The sequence below is a fragment of the Rhagoletis pomonella genome, unplaced genomic scaffold, assembly GCF_013731165.1.
Source record: "Rhagoletis pomonella isolate Grant_MI unplaced genomic scaffold, Rhpom_1.0 Rhpom_scaffold_00006, whole genome shotgun sequence".
Lineage (NCBI taxonomy): Eukaryota > Metazoa > Arthropoda > Insecta > Diptera > Tephritidae > Rhagoletis > Rhagoletis pomonella.
In genome coordinates, this window is record NW_023458560.1 from 70907173 (window position 1) to 70933824 (window position 26652).

Below are 26652 nucleotides of genomic sequence, written 5' to 3' on the forward strand. Positions count from 1 at the left end.
TTAATGTACAACCAACTTCAAATGCCAACCTTGATGATATCTTCGGCTCAGTTGCTTCATCGGCGCCGAAAATCAACCTGGAGTTTAATAGTTTTTCTGTAACCGACACCAACTAGTGCAAACCAACCTGATGTATTGGTGTGTGTCGCGTCAGTCTCAGCAAAATAGTCTTGCATCAACAACCAGAGCTCAGTACGTCATAGTTATTTTTCTTCTCTGTTTTTGGAAGCTAGTGCAATGAGGTATAGTTTTAATAAACATTTATTCGATTTGAAATTTTTACTACTATAGTCTTTATTTTGCAGTATATTATATACATATATTTGCAGTATATTATATTTTCATTGATCCACTTAGTTAAGTTTAACTATAACGAAGCAAAATGATGTGTAAAACCAAGTAATTGCTTTTAAATCTAAGTAAAAAATATACAATTTAAATGATAATTATTAAAAAGATACATGCATGCATATATACGTTAAGAACATAAATATATATAGGATATAAAATTTTAATCTCTTTGTCAACTTAATTGCGGCCCTGAAAAGGGCCTCTTGTTGATTGGTATATATGTATTTATCTAAGCATACAATTTTAATCTCTTTGTTAATTAATTGGCGGCCCTGAAAAGGGCCTTTGGATAAATCATATTACTTGCCTGCAAATAAATAAGTTTATATTTGTATAAAAGACGCTTGATGATTTTTTAAAACTAGGGACCTACGTAGCATGCAAGTATTTTAATTTTAGGAGTCTGAAAAATTGAGATCAGTGCGTGTGAAATGCGGACATTGATTCATGCTGCAAGTAAAGAACGGTTAATTTCTACAAATTTAAAAACGCTTTAGTTCAAAACTTACCACATGTTTGGTATTTTATGCAATACTTACAGTTCTATAATGGTACCATATGGATCGATATAGGTCAGAGTTTTTTTGGCTTTTCTTTTTCTTTTGTGGGCATTTTCAACGAGTTCTTTATTTAATTTTCGTACTTTGAAGAACATTCTTGCCCTGAAAAATAATTTTTTTACTTTAATGTCGCATTGAATTGTTGCAGCATGCTCAATGTGAGTTTTTACAAAATCATTTGTAATGAGCAAGCCGTCTTCGTTCAATGCCTTAAAGACTGACTCAAGACTTCGCATATGGACCATCATAGAGGAGCTTGGTAGGGATAACCCACCCTCATTAAGGTGATCCGCCCAGCAGAATGAATGGTCGTCATTGCTCCTGAACGACGTGCTGGGAATGTCATCCTGCAGCTTGTGGCAAATATATCCCGCTAAATGCTCGAGTCCGTCTAGCTCCAAATCCTCGAATTCCGCTTCTTCAACCGGCCACAGTTCTGCATTAGAGCTTAAGTTTTTCAGCAAAATACCTGTAAATATGGTGAAATATATATGTGCGATTATTAATAAAATATATTTTTATATTTAAGCCGAATGAAATAGATAAAAAATTATTTTGAATTACTTGTAAGCGGAGGCTGCGTGATTTCTATGTCAGGCGTATCATCCTCTTCTACATTAGCAGAATCGGATAATACGCCCTTGTTGTGTCCTAGCAGGTATAGTCGCAGACGGTACTTGAATTCCTGTTGGTCAGGGTGATCATGTAACCCGCCTTTTGACCGAATAATGCCGAAGAAATTTTCGAGCACGTCTTGGTTTAGCCGATACGTCAAGACATACTTGACATTAAAGCGAGCTTTAATGTCCTCGAATAACAACTTCAACGCCGTATTACTTTGAATGATTCCTAGGGATATAGTAAGAAAAAATTACAAACATTTAATGTTATTCTTGAGATAACCATATGTATTAGTTTACCTTTTTGGAATGGCAGCAGACTAAATTTGCCAAGCACCCTCATATTTTTGACTAGGTCGGTCATCTCGTCTAGGACCTTGTTTTGCTCCTCGATCGCTAAACCGTAAGCAAGACACCGCTTCCTGGAGTCGGCGTGAGGCACCCTGACGTTTAGAACGTCAAACCAGTCATTTGTCTAAGGTGTATAATTTGAACATGAGTTTTAATATTGCGGTTTAAATATATCGTAACCTTAATTCACAAAGGCCCTAAACAAAAAAATAATTATATTTTATAGCAGAAGCAATAAACGTTATAAAAATAGTATCGAAAATAGGTAGAGCTTTTGAAAAAGGGGCATGTAACTCCGTTGCTTTTGGTACTAACACTTTGAAATTTTTATTTAAGCTATATTTTAGTACGAAAAACTGTTGGTTAGAGCCTTTGTGAATTAAGATAACGATATGTAATATAGTAAAATATATAATATATCAATTTCATAATATAATATAACACATACTGTTTTGAATAACTGGAAGCATTCGGTCCAGTTTTAGTTCTGCAAATGACCCAGACTTGCTGCCCTTGTTATGGCCTGCGCCACAGTATGCGAAAATAGTTTCGCTGCCGTCTTGACCTTTTGGCGGTGAGCTCCAGCCACGGTCAAGTTACTTGCAGAAATGAGTTATTGTCAAGTCCGTGCTTGTAATTGACAATAACTCCAAAATTATTTCCTTTTTCACAGGTTTCCCATTAATTAGGAAACCTTGATCAAGGAAATGATTTCGCAAAAGTTTTAGCAAGTGTGGCACGTCAGCGAAAACGTAAATCCTTTGGTCATTGAAAATAAACCTATGGAAATGAGAAGTATTATAAGAACTGAAATCAATAAGTTTAATTGTGATTATTTACCACGGCTGGTCTTCAGTTACGCCTAGATCATTAAATAGGGCCCTATTGGTACCTCCAAGATCGCATACGGCAGCCACTGCGTTATAGCCGCAATCTTTTGACTTCTGCAACATGCTTCGAAGCAAAACGGAAGTCATTTTGCAGTCGAAGTCATAAAAGATTGGCTGTTTCCACTTTGCCATGAGACCTGAAATATAAAAGGCCTTAATAGAGGTTTGATATTCTATAAAATCTTGATTGTAATGTTTACCTCTTAACATCGCTACCTGTACGTAGTTGACGGGGGCTAATGTTGAGTCCGACGAAACATCGTAACAGTAAGATTGTCTTACTTTCATTTCGTCGAAACTCAACACGCATGTGCCTCGTTCATGTGGGTAGCGGCGGCCAATAACCGGAAGACTGGGGTTATAAGTCCGCGCGAAATGTCCAGTTTTTGTGCCCAACTTTGAAGTGTGCGGACCGATGGGAGTGGAAGGCATTGCTTATATAGCAACCTGTATGCTTTAGGACTGGCAGCATACAACGATATTGACTTCGCAATATCCTCTTCCGCCCATTTTCGTCGCTTCGACCCAGACTTCAGCTTCGCTATCTGCCCTTGGTGAAGATGGAAGCTAGTGCATCTTCCACATTTTTCATTTGGGCAGCCATTTCATCCAAACGTTTTTGCAGTGACTCCATTTTCCATGCGTGTCTCTTCAATTGCAGGTCGTACTCCCGCTTCAATGTAGCGAGCTCGGTGCACTGCTTTTTGGTTTCCTTTTTGAGGTGTGCATTTACGCGCTTGAATGTCTCACTTCAAATAAGAGAAATATAAGATATTATTACATTTACACATAAAGATCTGTTACTTATTAACGTACACTTCCACTTTCAACACTTCCACTTCCTGAAGATCACTATCATAGTAAACACGGTTACGGATAGGTGACGTCGAAGCATCAACAGTACCGTCCCTGGGCCGATATACTTTATCGCCTTCATTTAAACCAACTAATAAACCACTGGTTGCCAAATGGTTGGCATGGCGTCGCAGCGAAGCGATGGTCGACTAGCAGTTCCTAAGACTTTTATTAGATATCGACATATATAAGTAATGAAAATAAATGATAGTTACTCATGTAATCCTTATCCGTAAAGTGCTTCATGCATATTACGCTGGTGTCTAAATTGTATGGCTTCTCCTGCCGGCAGAACTCTACCCACTTTCTGGCCAAGGCGTCGTCGCGGAGAAACAAAAAAAAACTGCATTTAGGGCCTTTACCCCTACGGCTGCTGCAATTCAACATACGACACGACATTTTTATAAAGCTTTTATTACAAATAAAATGTCTTTTACTTCAGAACGCACGAATTACTTCGATTTTCCACTTGAAAATACACAATACGTTTGCATTTGTTTATAAACAAAAAGTTTGTTTACGTATTGCCATAAACGTCAAAGTCGGCAAAACCAAAGTAGCGGTTTCGGGAATGCGCCACCTTCAGTTCGTTACACCATGATCGCCCAGGATACCGTTTTGTAAATAATTAGCGGAATAAAGAGACATTCGATATTTGATAGCGAGAACGACGGACGTGTTTTAGTCACCACTTAGCCCTCTGAATATTTCAGTATCGAGTATTAAAGTACTCATTTTATACCCTCGGTATCGATTCTTACTCAATATCGATAGGATCGTTCGAACCCTATGCATTCCTATTTCGCGGTGAGACGGTGGAGTTGAATATCTTTATCCTTGGATTTCTTTCCTTTCTCACTAATAATGACAAATTTCTTTTTTTCTGTAAGGTAGCAATCAATAAACGGTCTTACGGCACTGAAAAGTTCGGCACAATGCTTTATGATTTCAAACCACACCAAGTTTCGATTAACCTGAGTTACTTTACAAGTGCTTGCTACTCCTTAAATTTTTTACATATTTGTTTTAACAACTATTCACGTAAAAACGCTAAATATAATACATCCCAGTAGAACTTGGGAGCATCGTACGATTGCTCGGTGAGTACTCCCTTGGGAATATACGAATACTCCCCATTGCTCCCTATGCTTCTGTGTATAAGCATGTAATTTTGTATACTCCCTTTAACATTGGATGTCCTAGGAGGGGGAGTAATCCCTTTTACCTCCTAAACAAGCAATCGGAGAGCACACACAGAATTATCATCCCACAAACCTCCTAATGGAGCAATACGGGAGTACTCCCTTAGTTACCTCCCAGAAACCTCCCAAAAAGACAACAAGGGAGTGCACATAGAAAACATCCCACATTCCTCCCTAACGAGTATAAGGGAGTACTCCCATAAGAGTCATCCCGGAAGGCTCCTGTACGAGTAATAAAAGAACGTCTCTATACTCCCGAATTCCTCCTCATGGAGTAATGAAAGACTACTCCCACATTGCTCCATAACGAGCATTTTACATAAGCTAAAAAGATTTTGCTTTTTACGCAATTCATTTATTTAATTTTTTAATCATGGTTAAAACAATTCAAATTTTTGTATTGAAGTTTTGGTTTAATATTTATTTTTTTTCCTTTTCAGTAGGGTTTTTGCACATTATCTTCTGCGTGAGAATTGATCGTAAAAGATACGGATCTGAATAAGCGGCTGGAACACGACTGTTTGTCAAAAACATACGATTTCGAACTCGCGTAAATAGGTTTGTTCGTCGAAAATCCAGCAAGAATTATCCAACACTCAAAATATCAGAGAGTAAGAAAAAATTCTCTCAAATTCTCTCTCATGTTGAGAAACTTGCAAATTTCTGCACGAACGCAAATTTGCAGGAATTTGCAAGTTTCGCTGCCAGCTGGCGTCCACGGTTGCATTTCAAACATAAAAAATTTTTATAGAATTTTTAAAATTCTTTCGGATGGCCAAAAACAGGATATACATGTATATTTCTTGTTGTTCTGACTTTCTTTAACATACATTTCAATTTCTTCATCGTACTAGCTGTCGGGATTCTTAAATCGACTCTGGTTGCAATTGCATTCCGATTGCGAATACCATTTTTTTCAGCCGAATTAAGTTCAAATCATTGGAATTAACTAAATTAATTATATCAACAATTATTTACTTCCTTTTTTCATAAAAAAATCGCTCGTTTATAAATTTTTAAATTTAACGAACTAATTTATTCAAATTATTGTAGACAAAAATGCAACCATGCGCCACAACCACATGTTTTTCGTGTTTGCAAATTCTTGCTGGCAAAATTTTTTCCAGCAAGAATTTGCAACTTCTCTCCAAGAGAACTGTCACTTTGCTCTCACAATTTTTGAGTGTTGGATAATTTTTTGGTCTGCACGAACGCGATTTGGGCAAAAATCGTGATAATTCGTACAAATTCGTACAAATTTTTTGCTCGACGAACAAACCTAATGTATATTTGCTAAATGCAATAGCATGAACGCTCTTCGAAAACATATGTTCGAAAGTGCTAAATGTTGCATTTTAAATGCAGCAAAAACGCTGCATAAGACAGATACGTTGTTTTATCAATCTTACCCACATCGTTGGAAAAATTTACCCTATGACTATTGTTACAATTACTGCGCCTAACACCCAAAACAAACATTGATTCGCCGTTTTCGTTTACTCAGTAACCCCCTATTATGAATTTTCACACGATAGGCGATAAACGCTTGCAAGCGTGTTGTATGAAATCAGTTCTAGCATTATCTTTTTCATACGCCCAACAGATGTATTATTGCGAATGGCTGTGAGTCTTGTTCACTTTTTATTGTGAACTACCACAAATCAGCTGCACCATACATCGGATTTCATACGACAACAGCATGCAGGCGTCTATCGTTCAGGACATGACAATTGTCACCATTAGAGAGCTGAAAATTAATTTGTGGCATAGTACTAGGCGCAGTAGTAAAGACAATAGTCAGTCGTTTAATTTTGTAATTGGATTTGGAATAGGGCTGTTAATCGCGCCCGAAAATGCATTGGGTTGATTAAATCGGTAGTCGATAATTCTGCAGTGTGCGGAGTACTTAATGTTCTCTGTTGATGGTGTGCACGGTGCAGCGAACAAAGGTGGCGCCGTCAGTGGTACCGCTACTTTGGTTTTGCCGATTTTGACAATTGTGGTAACTTGTAAATAAACCTTTGTTTACAAATCAGCGAAAGAGAAATATGAATTATAAGTGAAAAATCAGTTTAAATTGTGTTAATTTGCAATTTGTGAGTGATTTTTGAGTTGAAGACTGCGTAAAAACTAATACAATGAAGTGATGTGTGTTAAATTGCGACAGCCGTCAAGATGCAAGAAGCGTAGATGCAAGTGTAGCGCTGGGACGAATCGCTGCATTTTGTGTACATAGGGCACGGCAAAGCCGTTCCCGAAATATTTCTCTATTATTATATTAACAGCAATTCCTCACAATGATTTTGTTTCTGCTCCACGCAGCCTCCATTAGCAAGTTAACTAATCAATCCCGCAGAGATGCTGCTGCAGTTTTCTGCAGCAGCCTTAATTGCAAAGCAATGGAGTGTACTAAAACGTTTGCTGAAGCAGCCTCAATTGCAAAGCAATGGAGTGCACTAAAATGTTCACTGTTCTCTAATAGATTAGGTGAAAAATGCAATATTATCGCATTTAGCAAAATTAAAACACGTTTTTCGCTGTAAAGTGAACTGCTTTGGCAGTTTCAACTCGTTCTTCTTTTCGCTCTATTCGTTGTTTACTTGTGGTACACAAATGTCAACGCCCAGGACGGCGCAATCTTGTATTCTATCATTCTTGGATGGTGTGACAGGTGCTTAGAGCTGGAAAACTATCGGTCATTATCGATTAGGCCTGGGTAACGGCGCAAATTTTTTGGCGCTGACACACTTACTCCAGCGTCACTGTCGGAATCAGCACAGTGTGTTGGCGCAATTGCGCTTCTACAGGCTAAAGCTAATTTCCTTTATTGCCGCACGCTGCACGCTGCACCAAAGTGAGTTAATACAAGGTGATATCGGTTGAGAAAAAACTCAAGTATACCCAAGTTCAAAACCCAAAAATACAACAAACCCATCATTTTCACATTCAGAAGGACCGCGACGAATTCTAGCTGTGCTGCACATTTTACAAGAGACACTTCTGTTTCGGGTGTTCTTTGCTGGTTCTTTGCGACACCCGGTGTTGTCAGTGTTCCGGTGTTGAACTAAGGTGAATTAATACAAGGTGGTATCGGTTGGGCAAAAACAAGCCAAGTTCAAAACCCAAAAATACAACAAACACATAATTTTCACATTCAGAAGAGCCGCGGCTAATTTTAGCAACACCACCTTGTAAAAATTCGCCTTGTGCTGCACAATTTACAAGTGACGCTTCGCTTTTGTGTGTTCTTTGCGCCGCCCGGTGTTGTTAGTGTTCCGGTGTTGCTGGCGCCATTGCGTCACAGAGTTGCGAAAATCGGTATCGGCGCCAGTAACTCAGCTCTCGGTATCAGCGCAATGGCGCGGCGCCGCACTGTGTTACCCACGGCTATTACGATAAGAAGTAAAAGCAACCAATAAGCAAACAAAAAGGATTCGTGTAAAATTGTAATTTAATTGTTCATCGTGAAGATATATACAAGTGCTGCATTATATTCATTATAAGTCGATTAAAAATGCTTAAAAACGCCTTCGTTATCACTTTACTCATAGTTGGTAAGTGTTTCTACAAATACGGCTATGAAAAACCCACCTTAAACCAATTTCCTTTGTATATGCCTCCAGCTACCGGGCATTTTTCAACGCTGGATGCGGGTCGGCCAAGTAATTATGGAGGACATCGTGGTTATTTTGGTGGCTATCAACCAACGCCACCAGCGGCAACTGAACCACCACAAACGCCTAAAGAGTATTTGGACAAAAAGTCTGGTTTCTCGACTTTTGGCATAATTTCAATCATATTTGTAATAATTTTAGCCTGTTTGGTATTCTACTATGGCATTATGTGTTATCCGTTTTTGTGTCGCGATGAAAAAAAATATCGCTTTATGGATGTCTCTTCGACCATCACATCGGCCACTTCACGTTCAATACAATCTATAGAAAACTTTCCGGTAGATCAAAAACATTAAAGGCAGCAATAGCGCTGTGGGAGAGTTTTTTTTTTTAAATCGGAATACTAAGCAACTCGAAAGACTATGCAAATATATTTTCTGCTTTTAAACTTTTGAATTTATAAAAATTTTACATCGTAATTCGGTAAGGGTTTTGTAATATGATATTTCTCTACTTACACATAATTTAAAAGGTAATTTACTTCCACGAAATGGCTCAGTTGCGGATAGATGATGCGTCATCAGTTTTACAAGAAGTCACTACTTACGTGCCAAAATTCATGCTTTACCTAATTTTAACTTCTTACATACGTAATACATTCGAATAATTTGAATTCTGATGAAAAATCTTATGGCATACAAATTCACTGCCAGTCGGTGATACTACAATCGTCTTGTTTTACTTTGCATAAAACGGAGGACAATTCTTGCCTTTAATATACAAAAAATAGTATACTCTCTTAATATACAAATATTTTTAAACACTCCAGGTTGTGTGAAAGAAATAACCGATTTTTGAACAAAATAAATAAGTTAATATGTAAGTTTATTAAGCTCCACCCACATATATATGTAAACGTACATTTCGTCATCTTAAATGCAAAGAACCAACTAACATCGTCACGTCATAAAGGGCGTGGATACTTCTAATTCGGTGAAATGCATCATAATCAATCAAAAAGTGAATTGGACTTTTTGTTAGTTATGGCGTTTGCATTTCAGGTGACGATATGTACATATTCGTGAGTGTTAAAAGCTTTACGTTTTTATAAATTAAATTAAAATTCAATTTTGCTTACAAAACTCGAAAGTACTCGAAAAGAACAATGAAAAACTAATGCTCGGTTGCACCAATCAATTTTGAATTTATCAACCTGTTAAATTTTAAAATGACACAATTTTGTTCGGAAAAATACGCCTTGGTCTCATACATTTTAAAATTGTTTGGTGGAACTGGGGATAAGAAAATTAATAAAAACACGTTCTCGAATCATCACAAATGCAATCTTTTCTCATTGGCAAAATGATTATTCGCCAGCAATGTTTAGCAAATAATATTCGTTTATATAAGTAGAATTTTATACAATTATGAACATAGCAATTAATTCCCTCTTTTCGGTAAGGTTTTATATGTAGATAATAAGGAGAATACACAAAATATCACACCGAAAATAAAAGGCTCAAATGACATTGCCAGTTGGTTAAGCACTTTTTATACAACTTGCATTTTTACCATATAACTACTATGTATTATACAATTTAAAAAATATACCATTCATAGCGTACTTATAGCGTGTATTTTAATTATAATGACGCATGTATGTTTGCAAAATGTATATTTTTATAGCATTTTATGTAAACACTATTATATAAATAAATATACGATTTACCGTAATATCTTCTTTCCTATAGAAAGCGCTTTTAATGTTCCAATTTACTATGTTGTTGTTGTAGCAGCATACAAGTTTCCCATAGAGTTTTTGAGTGTTGCTGGAGTGACAGTCCTTGGCCAGATATAAATCTGGGTCGTTCCGGTTACGTAGATCCGACTGTCGTGGAACCGTTCAATTTACTATGTTGTTGTAGATGCTACTCAACCTTGCCTAGATCGGCCTATCCCTCAATCGTTGTCGTCAAGCTAAACTCCTACTGGGTTTGCCCATAGGGACAGAGGTATTAACTGAGTGGGGTGTACTATCTCACGCTTTCCTTGCAAACACTTTTTATCGAAAAATACCAACAATTATTACATTGAGGTAGTGGCTTTTCAAATGCCTTCATTATTGCGAAAAAATCTGGCTCAGATTTCAACGACCTTCACCTGACTTGTAAAGGCAACTTCTAAAGAAAAATAACACATTGAAATGTCTAATTACCCACCAAACAATTTTTGTTGCCGGCAATAAGAAAACGTCTCGCCCTCGGAAACAAATTTATTGCCGGTAATATTGCCATCGAATCGATTTCCTATTACCAGTCGCTCTAAAACGTCCGCCGAAGGCAACTCGCCTGGGCGAGTCATTTTCTTATTACCTGAATGAGTCGTTTTCTTATCGCTTTAGGCGATATTTGGAATAATTTTATTCTCTTTTTAATACTTCATTTATTTTTTGTATACAAAATTGGAACTTACAATCGGAATTAATTCCTTTTCTCGCTATGGGGCTTCCTATTTTTTCAATCCTGTCCTTGGGCATAATTTAGATGCTTTCGGACAATACTATTGACGCCATATTCATAAGTTTCGGAATTTTTGAGAACTTATTTATTGAAAATTGGCATGAACGAAGTGATGTTGCCGATTTGTCACCACATCAATAAATCGGTGAGTCGCCATTGATGATTGTTGCCTATTTCTCATGTTATGCATGGTGGGTATTCTATTCTAGTTCTTTATTCATTTACATATATGTACATTGAGCACACAAATTCGAAGTAGAAAAATATATTAATTAACAATCAGGTTTATCAGTTCCATGATTACTCTAAAAAATATATGTATTTAATTAAGTGTTAAAATTATTCTGAGGATTTTTAAATACAATAAAAAACTAATTTAAAATCGTGTGGAACCTGATTTAAGGTTACGTTGTAAAGAATGCTAGGTGGCATGTAACAGGCGAGTACTATAATCACATGTTACATTTGTACAGGCTATTTCTATACGCGTAATATATGTAGGTAAATGCAATGGCATATTTATAGGGGCCCAAGGCGAATATATATAAGGTGGTATCGATTCAACAAATACAACAATTACTTGTATTCTGTTTTTGCTTTTAGCGGGTCGTTGTCAAATTTCAGCTATTCTTCGCCGAAGGAAAAAGGGCGACAGAAAATACAAACACTCTCACGTTTTCACTCACTCACTAGCGAAATACAAAATTTTGACAATCAAACACTACTCACAGCTGATGAAACAACACCACCTTATATAAATTCGCCTTGTAGGGGCCCATTCATATGTGACAACTACACTGTCACATACAAATATAAAATTAAGTAAATATTTAATATAGAAGAGAAGGTTTTTAACATGAACTGAAGTTTGGTGATTTTGGTGGTTTCATTTTTGGTTCCGCCTGCCATTTTTTTCTCGATACCACTCATATAATGCTCAAAGTCTTTGTGTACATTACCATAATGCTATATTTGGTTTTATGGCTTAATTATTTTAAAGTTCGTCCTTAACATCATCTAAATCGACATCCGACAAGTCAATTTCCTCCTCAGCTGGCGGTTGACCATCCTTACCATCCCAGGGCTTCAGTGTTAATAGCTGGTTTCTTGGCACCACGTACGGGTGCAGTATGTCCGCGTCCATAGGAAATGTCTCGTAAGAATCAGGGTGGGCAAAAACTCGGAGTTCGAGCGAGCGAGTGAGCAAACTCCTACCATTGTGTCATTGTGGAAGAATACAAGTGAGATATCTTAGGGTTGACAGATAGTTGACAGGGTGTTCAATATGGCGATGACAGTGTGAACAATATGGCAGCCAATATGGCATACAACACCGAATGGCCCGAAGTAGCCAAACTACGACCCGAATGAAACGCTTCGTGAAAATCCAGGGTTGCGAAGTGGTATTTTGTTGGAAAATATAAAAGCCAGGATTTTGTGCAGCGCCGAATTTTAACAAAAGAGGGTTTTGTGTTCTCAAGATGAACAGAAAAGGGTTGCTGTGCTGTTTCGTTTTAAGCTTATTTTAATCTTAAGGTATCTAATTAAATATTAAAAGGAGACAAAAATTAAAGCAAAAATTTAAAATATATGTACATATCTGAAAATTTTAAATAAAATATATATTTCCACGAGAGACAAATTAAATAAAATGGGTTAACTTTAGGGGAAATATACTTATCAGATTGGGTCAGATAGCGCTTTTACGTTATAACTAAAAATAATTCCTACTTAAATTTTATATAATTTTGGTAACGTATTTCTAAGCTGACCCTGAGATCTGTGAAATAATACATATTTATGTGCATATATTGTGTTGATTATGCTCTAAATCGCTAAATAATTCTTGCAGCAATCAGCACCATTGGAAAGTGAAGTGACAATAGGCTGGTTTTCTTTATACAGCCCGTTTTAAACTCGTATTATTGTTATAATAAATTACAATTATTGTTTGTTTCCATTTCGGTCAACCGCGCAAATTATTTATTAAAAAAATGTCGTTTAAAAATAGCAATTTTGTTTACTTTTGAATAAGACTTTATCGAGTGCGCTATAAAGACAGGCGGATAAATGCTGTAAAGAAATATATGTTGAGTCCAATCGGTTTTTTGCTAATCCGGTTTTTGTGTAGGTATAAACAAGGTATATTAAAAAAATAAATCTCCATAAAAAAATATCGTTATTTTCGTATTTAAAATTAATCGGAATTTTATGGGGGGTTATAAAAACTGGTTTTAATTGAAACTTTGTTTTTTTCGGCTATATTTGTTGTTATTTATTGGCCCAGATGCAAATATTGAATGAACTAACATATTTTAAATATTTACGGAACTACCATTTGTATACAATCCTGTATTCAAGTAGATGTAATTCGAAAAATTTAAACGGATTTCTTTAAATCCACCTGAGCTGCGGACATATTGCGAATTCATTTTAAAACATTAACCACTACATTTTATTAGTATTAAATACTTTCAATTAAGAAACAATTATTATTAGAAAATAAATATGAATCGGTTTATTTTAAATATTCCAATGTATATTTTTTGTTAATGCAGATAGTGCGGATTTAACGTATTTTATAACCGTTACATGGGGAAAATAAATTTTAGGCAGATTGTTATTGACAATTTTTACATAATTTACGATTGCAATCAATTTCTTTCAAAACTATAATCTAAATGATTGCAAGTTGTATTTTTTACGATCAAAACAGATTCCAATATTAGGTATATTATGCACATGCAATCCAATTTGATTTGAGTTATTCAGTTTTAGATACATTTATATTTCTGTGTTCGTATGGAATAGTAGTTTATGTCGGGAAGCTGGCTTTAGTATAATCCGGCAATCCGTTTATTATTTACAACACAAGGAATTTTTTGATGACCCTTAACAAGAATATGGACGTGCTAGTATCGGAACTATTTCTTGCACGTTTATTTATCCAAAATTTCTTCAACGGCTCGGCGCCAGTGAGGGTATGTTGCGAATGCCGCATTATACTAAAACCAGCCTTTTGACATAATCTACTATTCCATATGAGTGGGACACGTGCGAAATGCGGATTTTCCCAGTTGCAGTACTGCAGTAACTCGACACCTTCCTCACCAACCGCTCTGTCCTCTATGAGCTTCTTAATGCACTGCAAATAAAAGATGGAAATTTAAGAAAAAATACTATCACAGCGTTTCACTCTTGTAGTATATTGGCTATCAAGCACCAGAAAATTTCCATCACGCATTCCATATGCCACCGATTGTCGTGGATCAATTAAAATACTGTCATCACAGCTTTTTGGTACTCCAGCAACTGGTGTGTCTATGGCGGAGTAATGTGGAGCTGTTGCATGACTAAAATCAATTTGGGCTCTTTGAGAACTGGCTTGTTTGTTGCGAGCTATTGGCATCAAATGTATGCAAATTAGATTTCCAAACGGGCAACTGTTGAATACAGGAAAAAATGTATTTTATATGGATCAGCTAAAGTGCACTACTACCGTGTAATTGGCCAACCTTCTAATAAATCAAGCAATCTTATTGTATAGTCATCGCCGCCAGTCACCAAGAAATTTCCACTTGGGTGAAATGCAACATCATTCTCCGGCGACGAATGCACTGTATTAGCTCGCCTTCAGCTTTGTCAAATATCTTATACTAGGTTCACATATAAGTAGATTATCCTCATTTTCGAGCTTAACATCCTAATCTGTAATTATAACAAGAGATTACCCATATAAAATTCGTCCCTTGTTAATCTGTAATTATAAAATAATCTCAGATTTAACCGATAACTTTTCGGTGCCCATCCTAGTTTTATCGATTGTTTTTGCGAAAAAGAGGAGAAATACCAAATGTAAAAGTAAACAAAAATGTACGCTAGCAAGTAAAATAGGTTTGCAAAGGTATTTTTAATAAAATTTTAAGTTAAAATATATTTATATTGCTTATTATAGCAGAAAAACGTGATCACGGTGGCACAGAGAAGCAACATAACTTTTCCTTGAGATGTGAGAATAACAAGCACAACAAATTTGACGGCTAATAATCTGAGATTTGCCTGTGTAAACGGGGTGATTAAAAAACGAGCTTTGATTGAGATAATATTGATATGTGAACATAGTTTTAACGCGGTTACAACTTAATGCTAAGGCCACCAGATTGACGTCTGGATGCCATGCCAGCTGTCGTCCCATACCTCTTCCCCCGGTGAACGTTCGCATACATACGCCTGAAAATGTATCGCAAATTCTTAACTTGTCGCCGCACGATGAAATGAACTTACCATTAGGGCTGAATTTTGCTGCGCGCACCCATTTGTGTGTATTTTGAATCAGTATTTTGATGGCTGTTCGCCATTTTTCTAGTCTGCAAACGAATAAGCTGACGAAGAAGCAAACAAATTCAAGCACATTGTTGCATTCTACCGTACATATTAAAAGCTTTAAAATCTTAAAACATATGTGAAAAACTTTTATAATCTGAATATTTCTAATGTCCCAATCAAAACCAAGTTTTATAAATAGCATTTTTAAAAAGCAATAATCTAATATTTTTCAAGTTTTTGGGCATATATGTTACCATTTGAGCAACAAATACTACCAAGTTTTAAGAGACTATTTAATGCAACTCAGGTCAAAAAAGCGCACTTTAGAGCAAAATAAGCAACTCTAAAAAACAGATGATCGCAGCTGTGGCCCAGGATGACGTCTATTGCTAAGATATCTCACTTGTATTTGTACACAATGCATTGTATCTATCTCACTTGTATTCTTCCACAATGATGATTACAACCTGGATGAAGACAGCCCCTTTGACCGAAACTAACCTAACTTAGCCTGAATTATACTAAAAGCCCAATCAGGAGATATATCAGAACTTGGGTGGGCAAATATTAAAAATCTTAGTAGGCGGATTCATAAAACATAGAAATTATTTCGGTAGAATGAAATTTTCCGAAGCTTACCTTCGGAGAAATAGGTCAGAAAATAACTGAAACTAAAAATCTTGTACTCGCATTTTTAAAACAAAATTTAAAATTTTTTCGCCATTCAGTCTACGGTGGATTTTAACGGCCTTTTAAGCTTAAATTAGTAATTAACTCACCGACCGGAAACTCTTTCAAACCAAATATCACGATCTCATTCGTTTCCAAGACAAATTCCTTCACCTGCTCGATAATTTCCGCCAGAGGCCGCTGCCTCGTAACGCCATGATTGATATAGAACTTATCCGGTGTGTTGCGATAGTAGCCGACGCGTATATCCAAATAGCGCGCACCATGCAGCAATTGACCGCGAATATCGTCGTCCTGCGTCAATGCATATTTAGTGACGAGCGTTTCACGGAGCAGTGGATCAAAATTGGGTCTGTACGAACCGCAATCATGTGTGCCGGGTATGAATAGATCGCGCATGCGCATACCCCCCACCACCGTATGTGTTTCGCACATCCAACGCGGATAGGCGCGCAAGCAAGCGCTCTTCAATATCGCACCGCTGCCATTCACATAACTCGCCCAATAGCCATAGCAGCCAGTTGTCGCGGTCACATTGCGCGAGAGCTCATAATCAAAGGGCACACCGGTGGTGAACCATTGTGAGGTAGCGCCTGGATGTAGCGCTGCTACAATATCATTTGCGCCATTATTTGAAATCCAATAATGACGTGGGGGTGTTGTAGCGCTGCGCGGTGTTGTTTGCATTTATATCCGCATCGTGTTCAAGCAAGTAGCGCGTCGGCGAGGATGTGCTGCGCTCAGTGATGCCATCGATTGGCACAAAACCCCTGCCCCTGCCTTGTCGAATGCGGCCAGCGGTGTGCCGGTGGTCCATTCGACGCGCTCAAATTTGTGAGGCTCCTGCGAGGTGATCAATATGTGGTCATCGGGTAGCGCAGGCGCATTCATCCAAGATACCTCCAAGTACCGATGACGTGGCGCTCAAGTCGAATATGTCATCGTCGTTGTATGGCAGCGCAGAGGGCGCGGTTGGCGCGGGCAGTGTGTGGGATATGAGTAGCATAAGTAATGTGTAAGCATGGATTGTGAACAACATTCTCGAAACCATAACTGCTGCAATACAGAGTGTAACGCCTTTATGTATGTGACGAAATCACTTCGCTTGCTAAATAATCGTATCACTTTCGCTTATCGTAGTTGTCCGCACACTTGAACACAAATTGAATTAGAACACTTTTCACTTTTTTTCTCTTGGTCTCGGTTAATTTTTCTTCCACACTTGTGTTGCTGCTTTGAGAAATTTAATTTATTTTTTTTAACGCTCGTTATTCACTTAAGAAACAACGCCGTCTTTCGCTTGCTCAGTACGCGCTCAGATCAATTGCATTCAACGTGGCTGGCTGGCTGTTTGGCTGCGCGTGCAATTTCAACCGTCCCCAACGGCTGTCTGAACCGTTCTAGATTTGTTTATATTAAATTTGATGCTTTCAACATAAAACAATACTTGGAAAGTTTATTCAGTACATATGTACATACATACCTATCAACTACGATATTCGCATTTTTTCTTTTGTCTAATTGCGCGCAAACAAGTGAAGAAGATAGAGTGTTTGGAAAAACTGCTTTAAAAAATAGGCCATTTCCAAATACCCGTTTAATTGTAAAAACAATTAGTGAAATTTGTATGCCTAACTATTTGAAAAGCGATAAAAGGCAAAAGATAAATTGAAGCGTAAATTTCAACCAAATAGGAGTCGTTCAACCGTTTAACTTATTTCCGCAACGAATTCTTTTATCTTTCCTTAGTTACTCCTCAATCGATATGTGGAAGCCAAGGAAACAACGAAGCATCAGCATGGTTTCCGTAAAGTGCACAACAGCACCACTGCACTTAATACCGTAAATACCTAGGTGACTCGCTGGTAGCGCTAGACTTATCAAAAACGTTTTACAACGTTTGCTATTTCACGCTGTTGAAGAAAATCGAGGCATCCTCTCTGCCACCAAGACTAAAACGGTGAACGCCGGCAATTCTCGATATTGGCGCACGCCAATTGAATTGATGACCTGTGTTTGAAGTTAAACGACTATCCAGCCGATCTTTCTTGCGGAGCGTAACCCTCTCCTCTACGAAACCAAAGGCGACCCATTTTACCACCTGAATGGAGAGGTCAAGGTGCAATTGCGCACCACGTCCACGTCGTCGTTCCCACGACAGTCGGGTCGTCGTAACCGGAACGAACCAGATTTATATTTGGCCAAGGACGGTCACTCCAGCAACACTCCCCAAAAACTCTTTGGCGAATTTGTATGCTGCTACAACAACAACAGCGTCAGCTATGTACATACATCAATTACGTACCCACTGGGAAAATAGGTAAGCACCTTACGAGGTAAGCCATGTTTTCTTTCAGTTTTTAGTACCAAAATTGTCATCATGGCCAATGTCATCTACTAGTAAAGCACAAAATGAACACCTCCAACGACACATTACGTTGTCAGTTGCAAAGTAACGTGCAGCCGAAGTTATCTCCAAGCGCCGAACTACTCCGAGCGACTTCTCTGCATTACACGTAACTTACTTTGTAAAGCGGCTCAGAAGTATGTCTGATACCAAATGTACATTCTAAATTCCTAATTACATAAGGCGGCCATGCCTTTGTAAAAGTAAGGGACGTTCGGCAGGGAAATGGCAATGACTGCCAGGTGAAGAGTAAGTTGCTAATAAGGTATTATTACGTGCTCCTAATTCCCACTGGGTATGTACGTACACACATACATATGTACTTAAAGAAACATGCATACATACATAAACGACACCTGTGCGACAGTAATATTTATAAATGTTTTGAACGAGTGTAATGGTCTGATTATGGCAACTTAACGTAACTTACGGCTCTCTCCTAAAAATTCTGTTAAATGGGTGTTGCTTACAATTGAACAGCCGAAACTTAACGTAACTTAATGTGACGTCGAAATCTGTTTCATTTTGATTCTCTAAGTTCTACGTTCCGTTAAGTTAAGTTAAGTTGCCATAATCAGTCTTTCAGCGTTGCCCAAGCGACGAGCCCGCGAATAGTTAATTTTTATACCCAATTCATGGAGACACAAGTACTTTATGACACGATATCGAATCGAAAGTATCGATATGGTACTAATTTAAAGTATCGCTATAAAAATATCACGTACCCATTAAATTCGAAATAAAAAGACTCGAAATCCCAAATATAGATACCAAAATTCAAAAAAAAAAATAAATGTCTCTGAATATTGGTGTTGTATGTAGGCCGCTGTGGTGTAGTGATTAGAGGTGTGCAAACCTCCGAGTGTATATCTGCCATTAAAAACATCTTCTCACAAAAATACAATCACCGTTCGGAGTCGACGTAAAACTGTAGGTCCCTCCTCTTTGTGCGACAACATCAAGGCGCACGCCACAAATCGGAGGAGAAGCTCGGCCAAACACTAACATATTGTGTAAGCTCCCATTTATTACACGGTGCTAAAAGAAGCGATGAAATACACCCGAAGCAAAACCTAGTGTAGCCTGTAAGTATGGTTGAGTACAATATGAATATACATAGGTCCCGTATAGTTCCTGAACTCTCAACTTTTTTTCATGCCAGAAAACCCATTGTTTTCATACTTGATACACTTATCTATTAAAAGCTTGACTATTTTCCATTCGATTTTAAAAATCGAACAAGTTCTGGAAAGTTGATTAATAGACCTTTAAAACGATATGTAACAATATATTGTTAGACTTAGCTTGTTGGGAGGTTTCTTCGGTTAAATTTTAATGAGCCCCTATTTTTATACATTTTTTGAACTTTGATCATCGCCAATTTCAAAAATTTCTATGAAAGTTGCCTAATATGTGGTATTTATCTAAAAGAACGTTTATTTTCGAATAAATCGATATCTCATCCAATGCAATTGCATAAAACTTGTCGAAGTTAAGCAATTTAAGCAAAAATACAGCCTTGAATTTATTTGTGTGTATGTACCGGACGTGCATATTTTTTGAGCAGTGTGGCTAAGGAGTTCATCAATATTTACTCAAAATTGATATATGTAGTTATACAATCGCTCTTAAGCCAAAAATTTATCTTTCATAAAATTTTAGGAAAATGGGCGTGGCACCGCCCACTTATGTATATCATATATGCGTATCTCAAAAACTACTTGACCGATCTCGACCCAATTTGAAAATACACATTAAGCTTGGCCTCCTTAAGCATCGTTCAAAGTACAAAAAATTAAGATAAAATTTAACCGATGAAAACTCCCAACAATCTAAGTCCGGATTAACAAAGTTCTACTGTAGTTGCCAGAATTTACAACTGTTTTACGAAAGTTTTTTATATTTCGAAACACCGTGGTGAGTTAAAAGACAGTTAGTTGCCGGAATTGCATTATAATTATCTTCGAGAAGACAATTTAAATTGTTATTACTTCGTCTATGATTTATGCAACTTTTTACACAGGCTCAAATACCTTTTAAATGCATTTTTGGGGTTAAACCAATCACTTCTGTTCCAATTATCTCAACTATCGTTGCATGATAAATAGTTGATATCGAAGAATTGTTCTCTAGGGCAATTAAATGATTCAGTTTCGCAGAACATAATATTCATAAGTAATTATTGTTGTCAATTTCACTTAGTAGACATACAGACAATCATTCATGAAAATGTACACGTATTAGACTGAGTCGAACCCTAACGAGAGGTTTGTTTATCTAACGTTTGTTTAAATTTTTTGAGCCTCAATAGTTATTTATGTAGCTTAAAACTTTAATTTGTTTCACCAACATGGCTTATCGCTATGAAGCCATTTCCGTTTCTGGTGGACACATTACTGAAATAAACGCTGGAACATTAAGCTTTCACTTTCCGCTCAGTTGCTGTGTTGATTATATGTACTATGTTCTTGTTATATTATGCAGTTCTTTATACATTATTTACTTGTTTATTTTTTAATTGTTCTTTATTTTCACATATTTTGCTCTCACTCAGCACACCCACAACACCTGCAATCGCGCTTTTCGCCTAACAAAAGTTCAAACAGACAGCCGCACATTCGCACTTCTCGGCAAACGATCTTGTCCCGGTTTCTCTCTGAACTTTATCGCTAATTATGTTCATATGTACGTAGATATGTAAATATATAAATCACTTAGCACAATCACCGAACTATCGTATCGCCAGCAAGCCTCGACTGAAGCTTACCATTTCAACGATTTTTGAGATTGCTGCCTCCGCCTCCGTCTCCATCACAGCTCTGGAGCCGGTAACGCTACTATGCTCACGGTATGACTATTAACGCTAAATATAAATAACTATGTTTTTTTTTTTTTTAATTTTTATCGTATTTATGGTGCAGAATTTGAAATGTTTCGTTCTTTATAGGAATGAATTAAGAAATTTGATTAGCAGGAAGGAACTCGATTTGGTTATCTGAATACAGTGAAGGTTCCATAAGCTCAATAAGAGCGGACGGGGGTAAATGAAACTGTAAGATATTTGTTATTTTTTTACTGTTTTTGTAAAACATTATAGCTATTAATCTTTTAAAACTGCGATTATTAAATTTTACACAGCAAAAGTATGCAAATAATCAGGCATATTCTGCATGTCACTTCCGAGCCAATTTCAACCAATGCCACTTTGAATTGAATGGGGTTGAAATTCACTCGGAAGTGGATTGTAGAACCTGCCAAACTGTTGATTAAATGCAGTTCATACATAAGCATACATGAAATTACAGCAACTAGGCTGAAATTTTACCTCACATGGATGTGCCTATGCAAAGACTTCAATGGCAGGCTTATACCCACTAAGGATCATAGACTAGTGGTCTAATTTAAGGAATAAAAGTATTGAGCACTGGGCTAAGCGATGGGTGGATTTGGAGACCAAGGTCGACCGCCTGAACGATTCGATAATGAACTAGTGGGAATTAGATTCCGACAAGTAGCGCCAAAAGGAAACCATAGTGATATTCAATCTTTCAACTTCTAACTCTCAGAAAATAGGTCAACAAAGAGTGATTTTCTTGGCTCCAGAGGCAGCCAGACTTCACAGAACCTTAGCTAGGTTAACAGTCAAACGTCCAATTGCGACACAACTTTCAAATAACCAAAGTTAGGGAAAGGGCTCTAACCATTCAAGCGATTCACTTCCTAGTAGCCATCGTGGAAAACAAGGAGATTGCAAGACGCCTGTTTTTCTAGTCAATAGGTTCATATGAGCAGTACAAATCCCCAGATGTGTACGGCAAATGGCCAGTTATTCTCCAGAAACGCCATCTCAGTCTCAGTCTTCTCACCCCGTTCATAATCAGATCAATGCGGAGAAGCCTTGCAATGACATATCATCCCTCAACTAAGCAAAAAATAATAAAAATAAAAATACTGCATTCTAACCAAATCTGTTCGACCGAGCTGTATAATAGCTTTTGTCTTTAGGGAAATGTAGAAATTTATAGACAACAAAACTAGATCAACCACTCTGATGACTGCTCGAGCACAATATTGTCCAGGAGAAAAATCGTATACGGAAAACCAACATATCGTCGCTACTATGTCAAACTATCGAATGTGAAAAAGAAAGCAAAGAAACTGTTATAAAAACTGTTGTGTTCATTAGGAAAAAGTGTGGCATTCGACACTTTGTTAAAGCCAGTATCCTCTGCTGCTACGAAGACTCGAAATGTGACGATTTGCCAATTTGCGTATCACTATAAATCGGAGATAGGCACCGCCCTGCCCGCGGGCAAAGCTCTTTTAAGATTTCTATATAATTCATATAGACGTGTGCAGAGTAAAAGCTCTCTCCGCCCGTCGCTGCTATAAATCAATGATGCTCAGAGAGAGCTTGCACTCTGTGCGCGCCCATTGAAAATCCACAGAGAGCTTTGAAGAATTCCACTCGCGGGCGCTGTTTTGAGTATCACTGCTCTAAATCGGTGATGGGCATCGTATAGGCGCGTGAAGAGTAAAAGCTTTCTCTGCCCATCGCTGCTCTAAATCCTTTTTATACATTTACCCACCAGAGTCGTTTGATAAAGTGATAAACTTTGGTTAAATAGATTTCCATACAAAGTTTAAGAGTTCATTTATCAAAATGATAAGTTTATCACTTTATCAAGTTTATCAAGAGTTTATCACTTTTGATGAAGACCCCTATTTATTTTCACAAACACGTCAAAACCGACTCACGAGTCAGACGCATGGTGTATGCCGCCTGTAAGAAAAAGTGAAAGTCAAAAAGGAAGCGGAAAAAAAATAAAGGTAATTCTCTAGGGTGGGGTAACAACCCCTAAAAAAGGTGCGGAAAAGTCGGGAGGGGTACCAAACGACGCGTTTCGGCCCCCCTAATAACAATCCGGGGGGGGGGGGGCTAATATTATTAACCATTTAAAAGTTATGAACAAAAAACTTTTGTTAAATTTCGTTGTTTTCTATGGGCAATTACACCGACAAAGATTCACTAAATCACAATATAATTTAACTTATTTATTAAAGAAACACATAGTTTTATCAACCTAAGATGGATTATTTTGTTATTAAAAAGAAGTTGACAATCTTTGCGAGCCGAAACGCGAGATTCCAAAATAGCTATAGTGCTGCCACTGTATTAGTATTTCGTAATAATTCACTTTACCTTATGAGATGTGTGCACTGTTCAATGCTTTTCGGTATCTTCTTTCGTTTAATATATATATAAATAATGAAAATTTTTAATAAAAAATCGCGCGATTTTTTATTAAAAATTTTCGCCTGCGCGATTTTTTATTAGAAATTTTCACCTGCGGCGCTTTTTCTATAAAAATTAATACTTCGATAAATAATGAAAATTTTTAATAAAAAATCGCGCGATGGTATAGCGAAATTTGCTATTATATTTTGGTTACAATATCTTATTTAGATGAAAGTAAAAAGAAGAAGAAGAAGAAGAAGTGTATAGTGTATAGTGTAAAATGAGTATAATAGCGCAAATGAAATGTGAAATAAAGTGGCAATACCAGCGATGTTGGCGGGTGAGCAAATAAAACACGTATTTTGAGCCGTAGCACGTATATCGGCTTTATATTCGACAATTTCAATGCTTTGATACGTTTGTGCTAAAATCTAAGATTTTACATATAAGGAATCCATTTTTTAATACATTTCAATATGAATACTTACACTTGTGCTCCTTGTGGATGGATGTTTCACGCCGCCAACGAAAAAGTGAAGAAAAACTTAGCGCGATCAACTTGACAGAAAGAGCGCTCATGTCAGCGGCTGAGAGACATACATCCGCAAGGTTGCAATTTATGGTACAAATTTATTAAACTAGAAACTTAAGGCTGCACAGACTTATTGCGCGCCAACAAGCGATTTGAGGTTATAATAATTTTAGCAGGCGCAAAGTTTGTTTACTCTGTTTTATTAACGAAATATATAAAATAAAAGAGAATAAATGATTTGGTTTGCATAAAATAATAACCGGAAACGTTTTAGTAGTGTTTTAAAAGTGGAAACTGGTGATTTAGTGCATTTTTGACGTGGTAATTGCTCATAGAAAACAACGAAATTTAACAAAAGTTTTTTGTTCATAACTTTTAAATGGTTAATAATATTATCTCACCCCCTCCGGATTGTTATTAGGGGGGCCGAAACGCGTCGTTTGGTACCCCTCCCGACTTTTCCGCACCTTTTTTAGGGGTTGTTACCCCACCCTAGAGAATTGCCAAAATAAATAAGCCTACTTTAATTGCAAGTTATAAGATAGATGTAAATTTTAACAATTTCAACAACACACACAATCGCGCGAGTGATTGCTTGGTATTTCGCATTCGAGGTGAGAATAAAAAAAAAGGCGTGAGTACTAGGTACTCATGAAATTTGATGTGTATACATATGCGAACGGCAAACCATAAAAGTACGTTTACATATAAATATAATCTCAATCAAAGCTCGGTAGCTGTCAAATTGGTTGTGCTTGTTATTCACATAACTCGAGGAAAAGTTAAACTTCTTCTCTGTGCCACCGTGGTCACTTTTTTTTGCAGCACATATTAGGCCATTTAAATATATTTATAACTGAACATTTTATTAAAAATACCTTTACAAACCTATTTTCCTTACTAGCTGTGATATTTTTAATTATAATTTTGCATGGCTAATCTCTTTTTCTAATAACAGATTAGGGAGTTAAGCTCGAAAATTAGGATAATCTTTTTATATGTAAAGCTATTATTAAGCGATTCAGTTACATACATACAAATGTAGGTTAGGTTAGAAATTAAACATTAATTTCACTTAATTTTATTCATTTTTCTGATTTAATTTTTTTATTCATTTTCATTTTTAATTATTTTAATACATGAAATAATCGGTATGATTGATAAAATATACTTGTGACTCAAGGGCGTTAAAATATCTTGGAAACACCGCATCAGTTATTGTTTTTGAGCTTATAGTTTGAGCATTTCTATATGTATATATTCCTAAATTTACCAAAATAGACTACTAAACCTATGCCTAAAACCATCTACGAATATCAAAACCAGGGCATGAATCACGTATGACGACATTCGTCTGAACGATATCGTGTCGAGATTGTCTTGCTTCATAAAAATCCAAAATTGTTTGATCGTTTGTGCGATATCGTCAACTCGATTCCAGTTTTGCTTCACGTAACAGTAACTGTAGCCGTCATCGATTCGCCAACAGTTAGCGAGTGGCGAAACGAACGAATACAATGAGGTACAACCAAACTCGCTATCGTCTATCCGTGCTAACTAACTTTGTTGTTGCTTTCACATGCAAAATTTTTCGTTAAGCGACCGGAACTCAAACATAGCAAGCAGCACTATTAACAAGTAAACGGAACACAAATGCATAAATCAGTGTTTTGACAACATCATTTTGTCAGTATCGTTTGAACGACTATCGTTTCAAAGTTACGTGATTCATGCCCAGTTGCAACAAATGAGTCCATACATATTTATGTGCATACATAGGTACAAAGCCGTATGCATTTGCGGAGTTTAAATAATCGGAAGTAATAATCAATTGAAGCGCATTTCCTCTTACTATGCGTATGCCTAAATGTATGCAACCACTTGGCAAGCAAACACAGGGTGCTTCTAATGAAAATAAAAATTTTATGCTGAAATATATGAATAAGCCCTTCGAAATTTTGTGCTGGGATATGCGTTACAGCTTCGCAAATTTTACCTCTACCGAAACCAAAGATGTATACACATCAAAAATAAAAAATTGAAATTGGAAAAAATAAAAATTGATGCAACTTTCTTTCCTAGTAAATTTGTTTGCTTCTCGAAGCATTGATCCATCCTTTACAAGGGCCAGTAATCAGCGGTTGTGCTGCTGAGTTGGGCGAACGTTCCAAAAGCTGCTATTCAATCGCTTGTTTTGTATGGAAAAAGGTTTCACATGCAAATGGGTTTTAACAATTCAGAATTTTTGTGAGAAAAAATTAAAAATATTTGACATTTTCGAGACCAAATAATTTGAAAATAAATCAAATCAGCTGCTCTACTGATACTACCTGTTCAATGCACCTTGGTTCCAACACTTCATAAACCATTACATTCCAAGGTATCGAATTATCTCAACAATCAGCGCCGCTCGGGGCAGTATTGTGATTTAGTAATCGAATTGGAGGTTGACACGGCAGCCGATGATAGCATTGCGCAATTTGGCCACTTCTGTGT

The 26652-nt window shown here is 36.9% G+C and overlaps 2 protein-coding genes, 2 long non-coding RNA genes and 1 pseudogene across 4 annotated transcripts in view; 3 read left to right on the top strand and 2 right to left on the bottom strand.

Moving 5' to 3' along the window:
• The window catches only part of LOC118741242, a 21966-nt gene extending 17280 nt beyond the window's left edge, over positions 1-4686 (bottom strand). The window contains exon 1 of the transcript XR_004993254.1: positions 4602-4686. The gene's annotated coding sequence lies outside the window, so the exon portion shown is untranslated. The remainder of the gene's footprint in view (positions 1-4601) is intronic.
• Positions 106-693, top strand: LOC118741248. The gene is made up of 2 exons (XR_004993260.1): positions 106-242; positions 306-693. It is a non-coding gene; the product is annotated as an uncharacterized LOC118741248 (long non-coding RNA).
• Positions 4687-8192: 3506 nt separating the features above from the next.
• Positions 8193-10160, top strand: LOC118741241. Its single transcript, XM_036473154.1, has 2 exons — positions 8193-8383; positions 8453-10160. The coding sequence occupies exons 1-2, from the start codon at positions 8344-8346 to the stop codon at positions 8797-8799; spliced, it is 387 nt and encodes a 128-aa protein (XP_036329047.1). The 5' UTR covers positions 8193-8343; the 3' UTR covers positions 8800-10160.
• Positions 10161-15704: 5544 nt separating this feature from the next.
• On the bottom strand, positions 15705-18071 carry LOC118742083 (annotated as a pseudogene).
• Positions 18072-18256: 185 nt separating this feature from the next.
• On the top strand, positions 18257-22523 carry LOC118741245. Its single transcript, XR_004993257.1, has 3 exons — positions 18257-18298; positions 20940-21233; positions 21333-22523. It is a non-coding gene; the product is annotated as an uncharacterized LOC118741245 (long non-coding RNA).
• The last annotated feature ends 4129 nt before the right edge of the window (positions 22524-26652 follow it).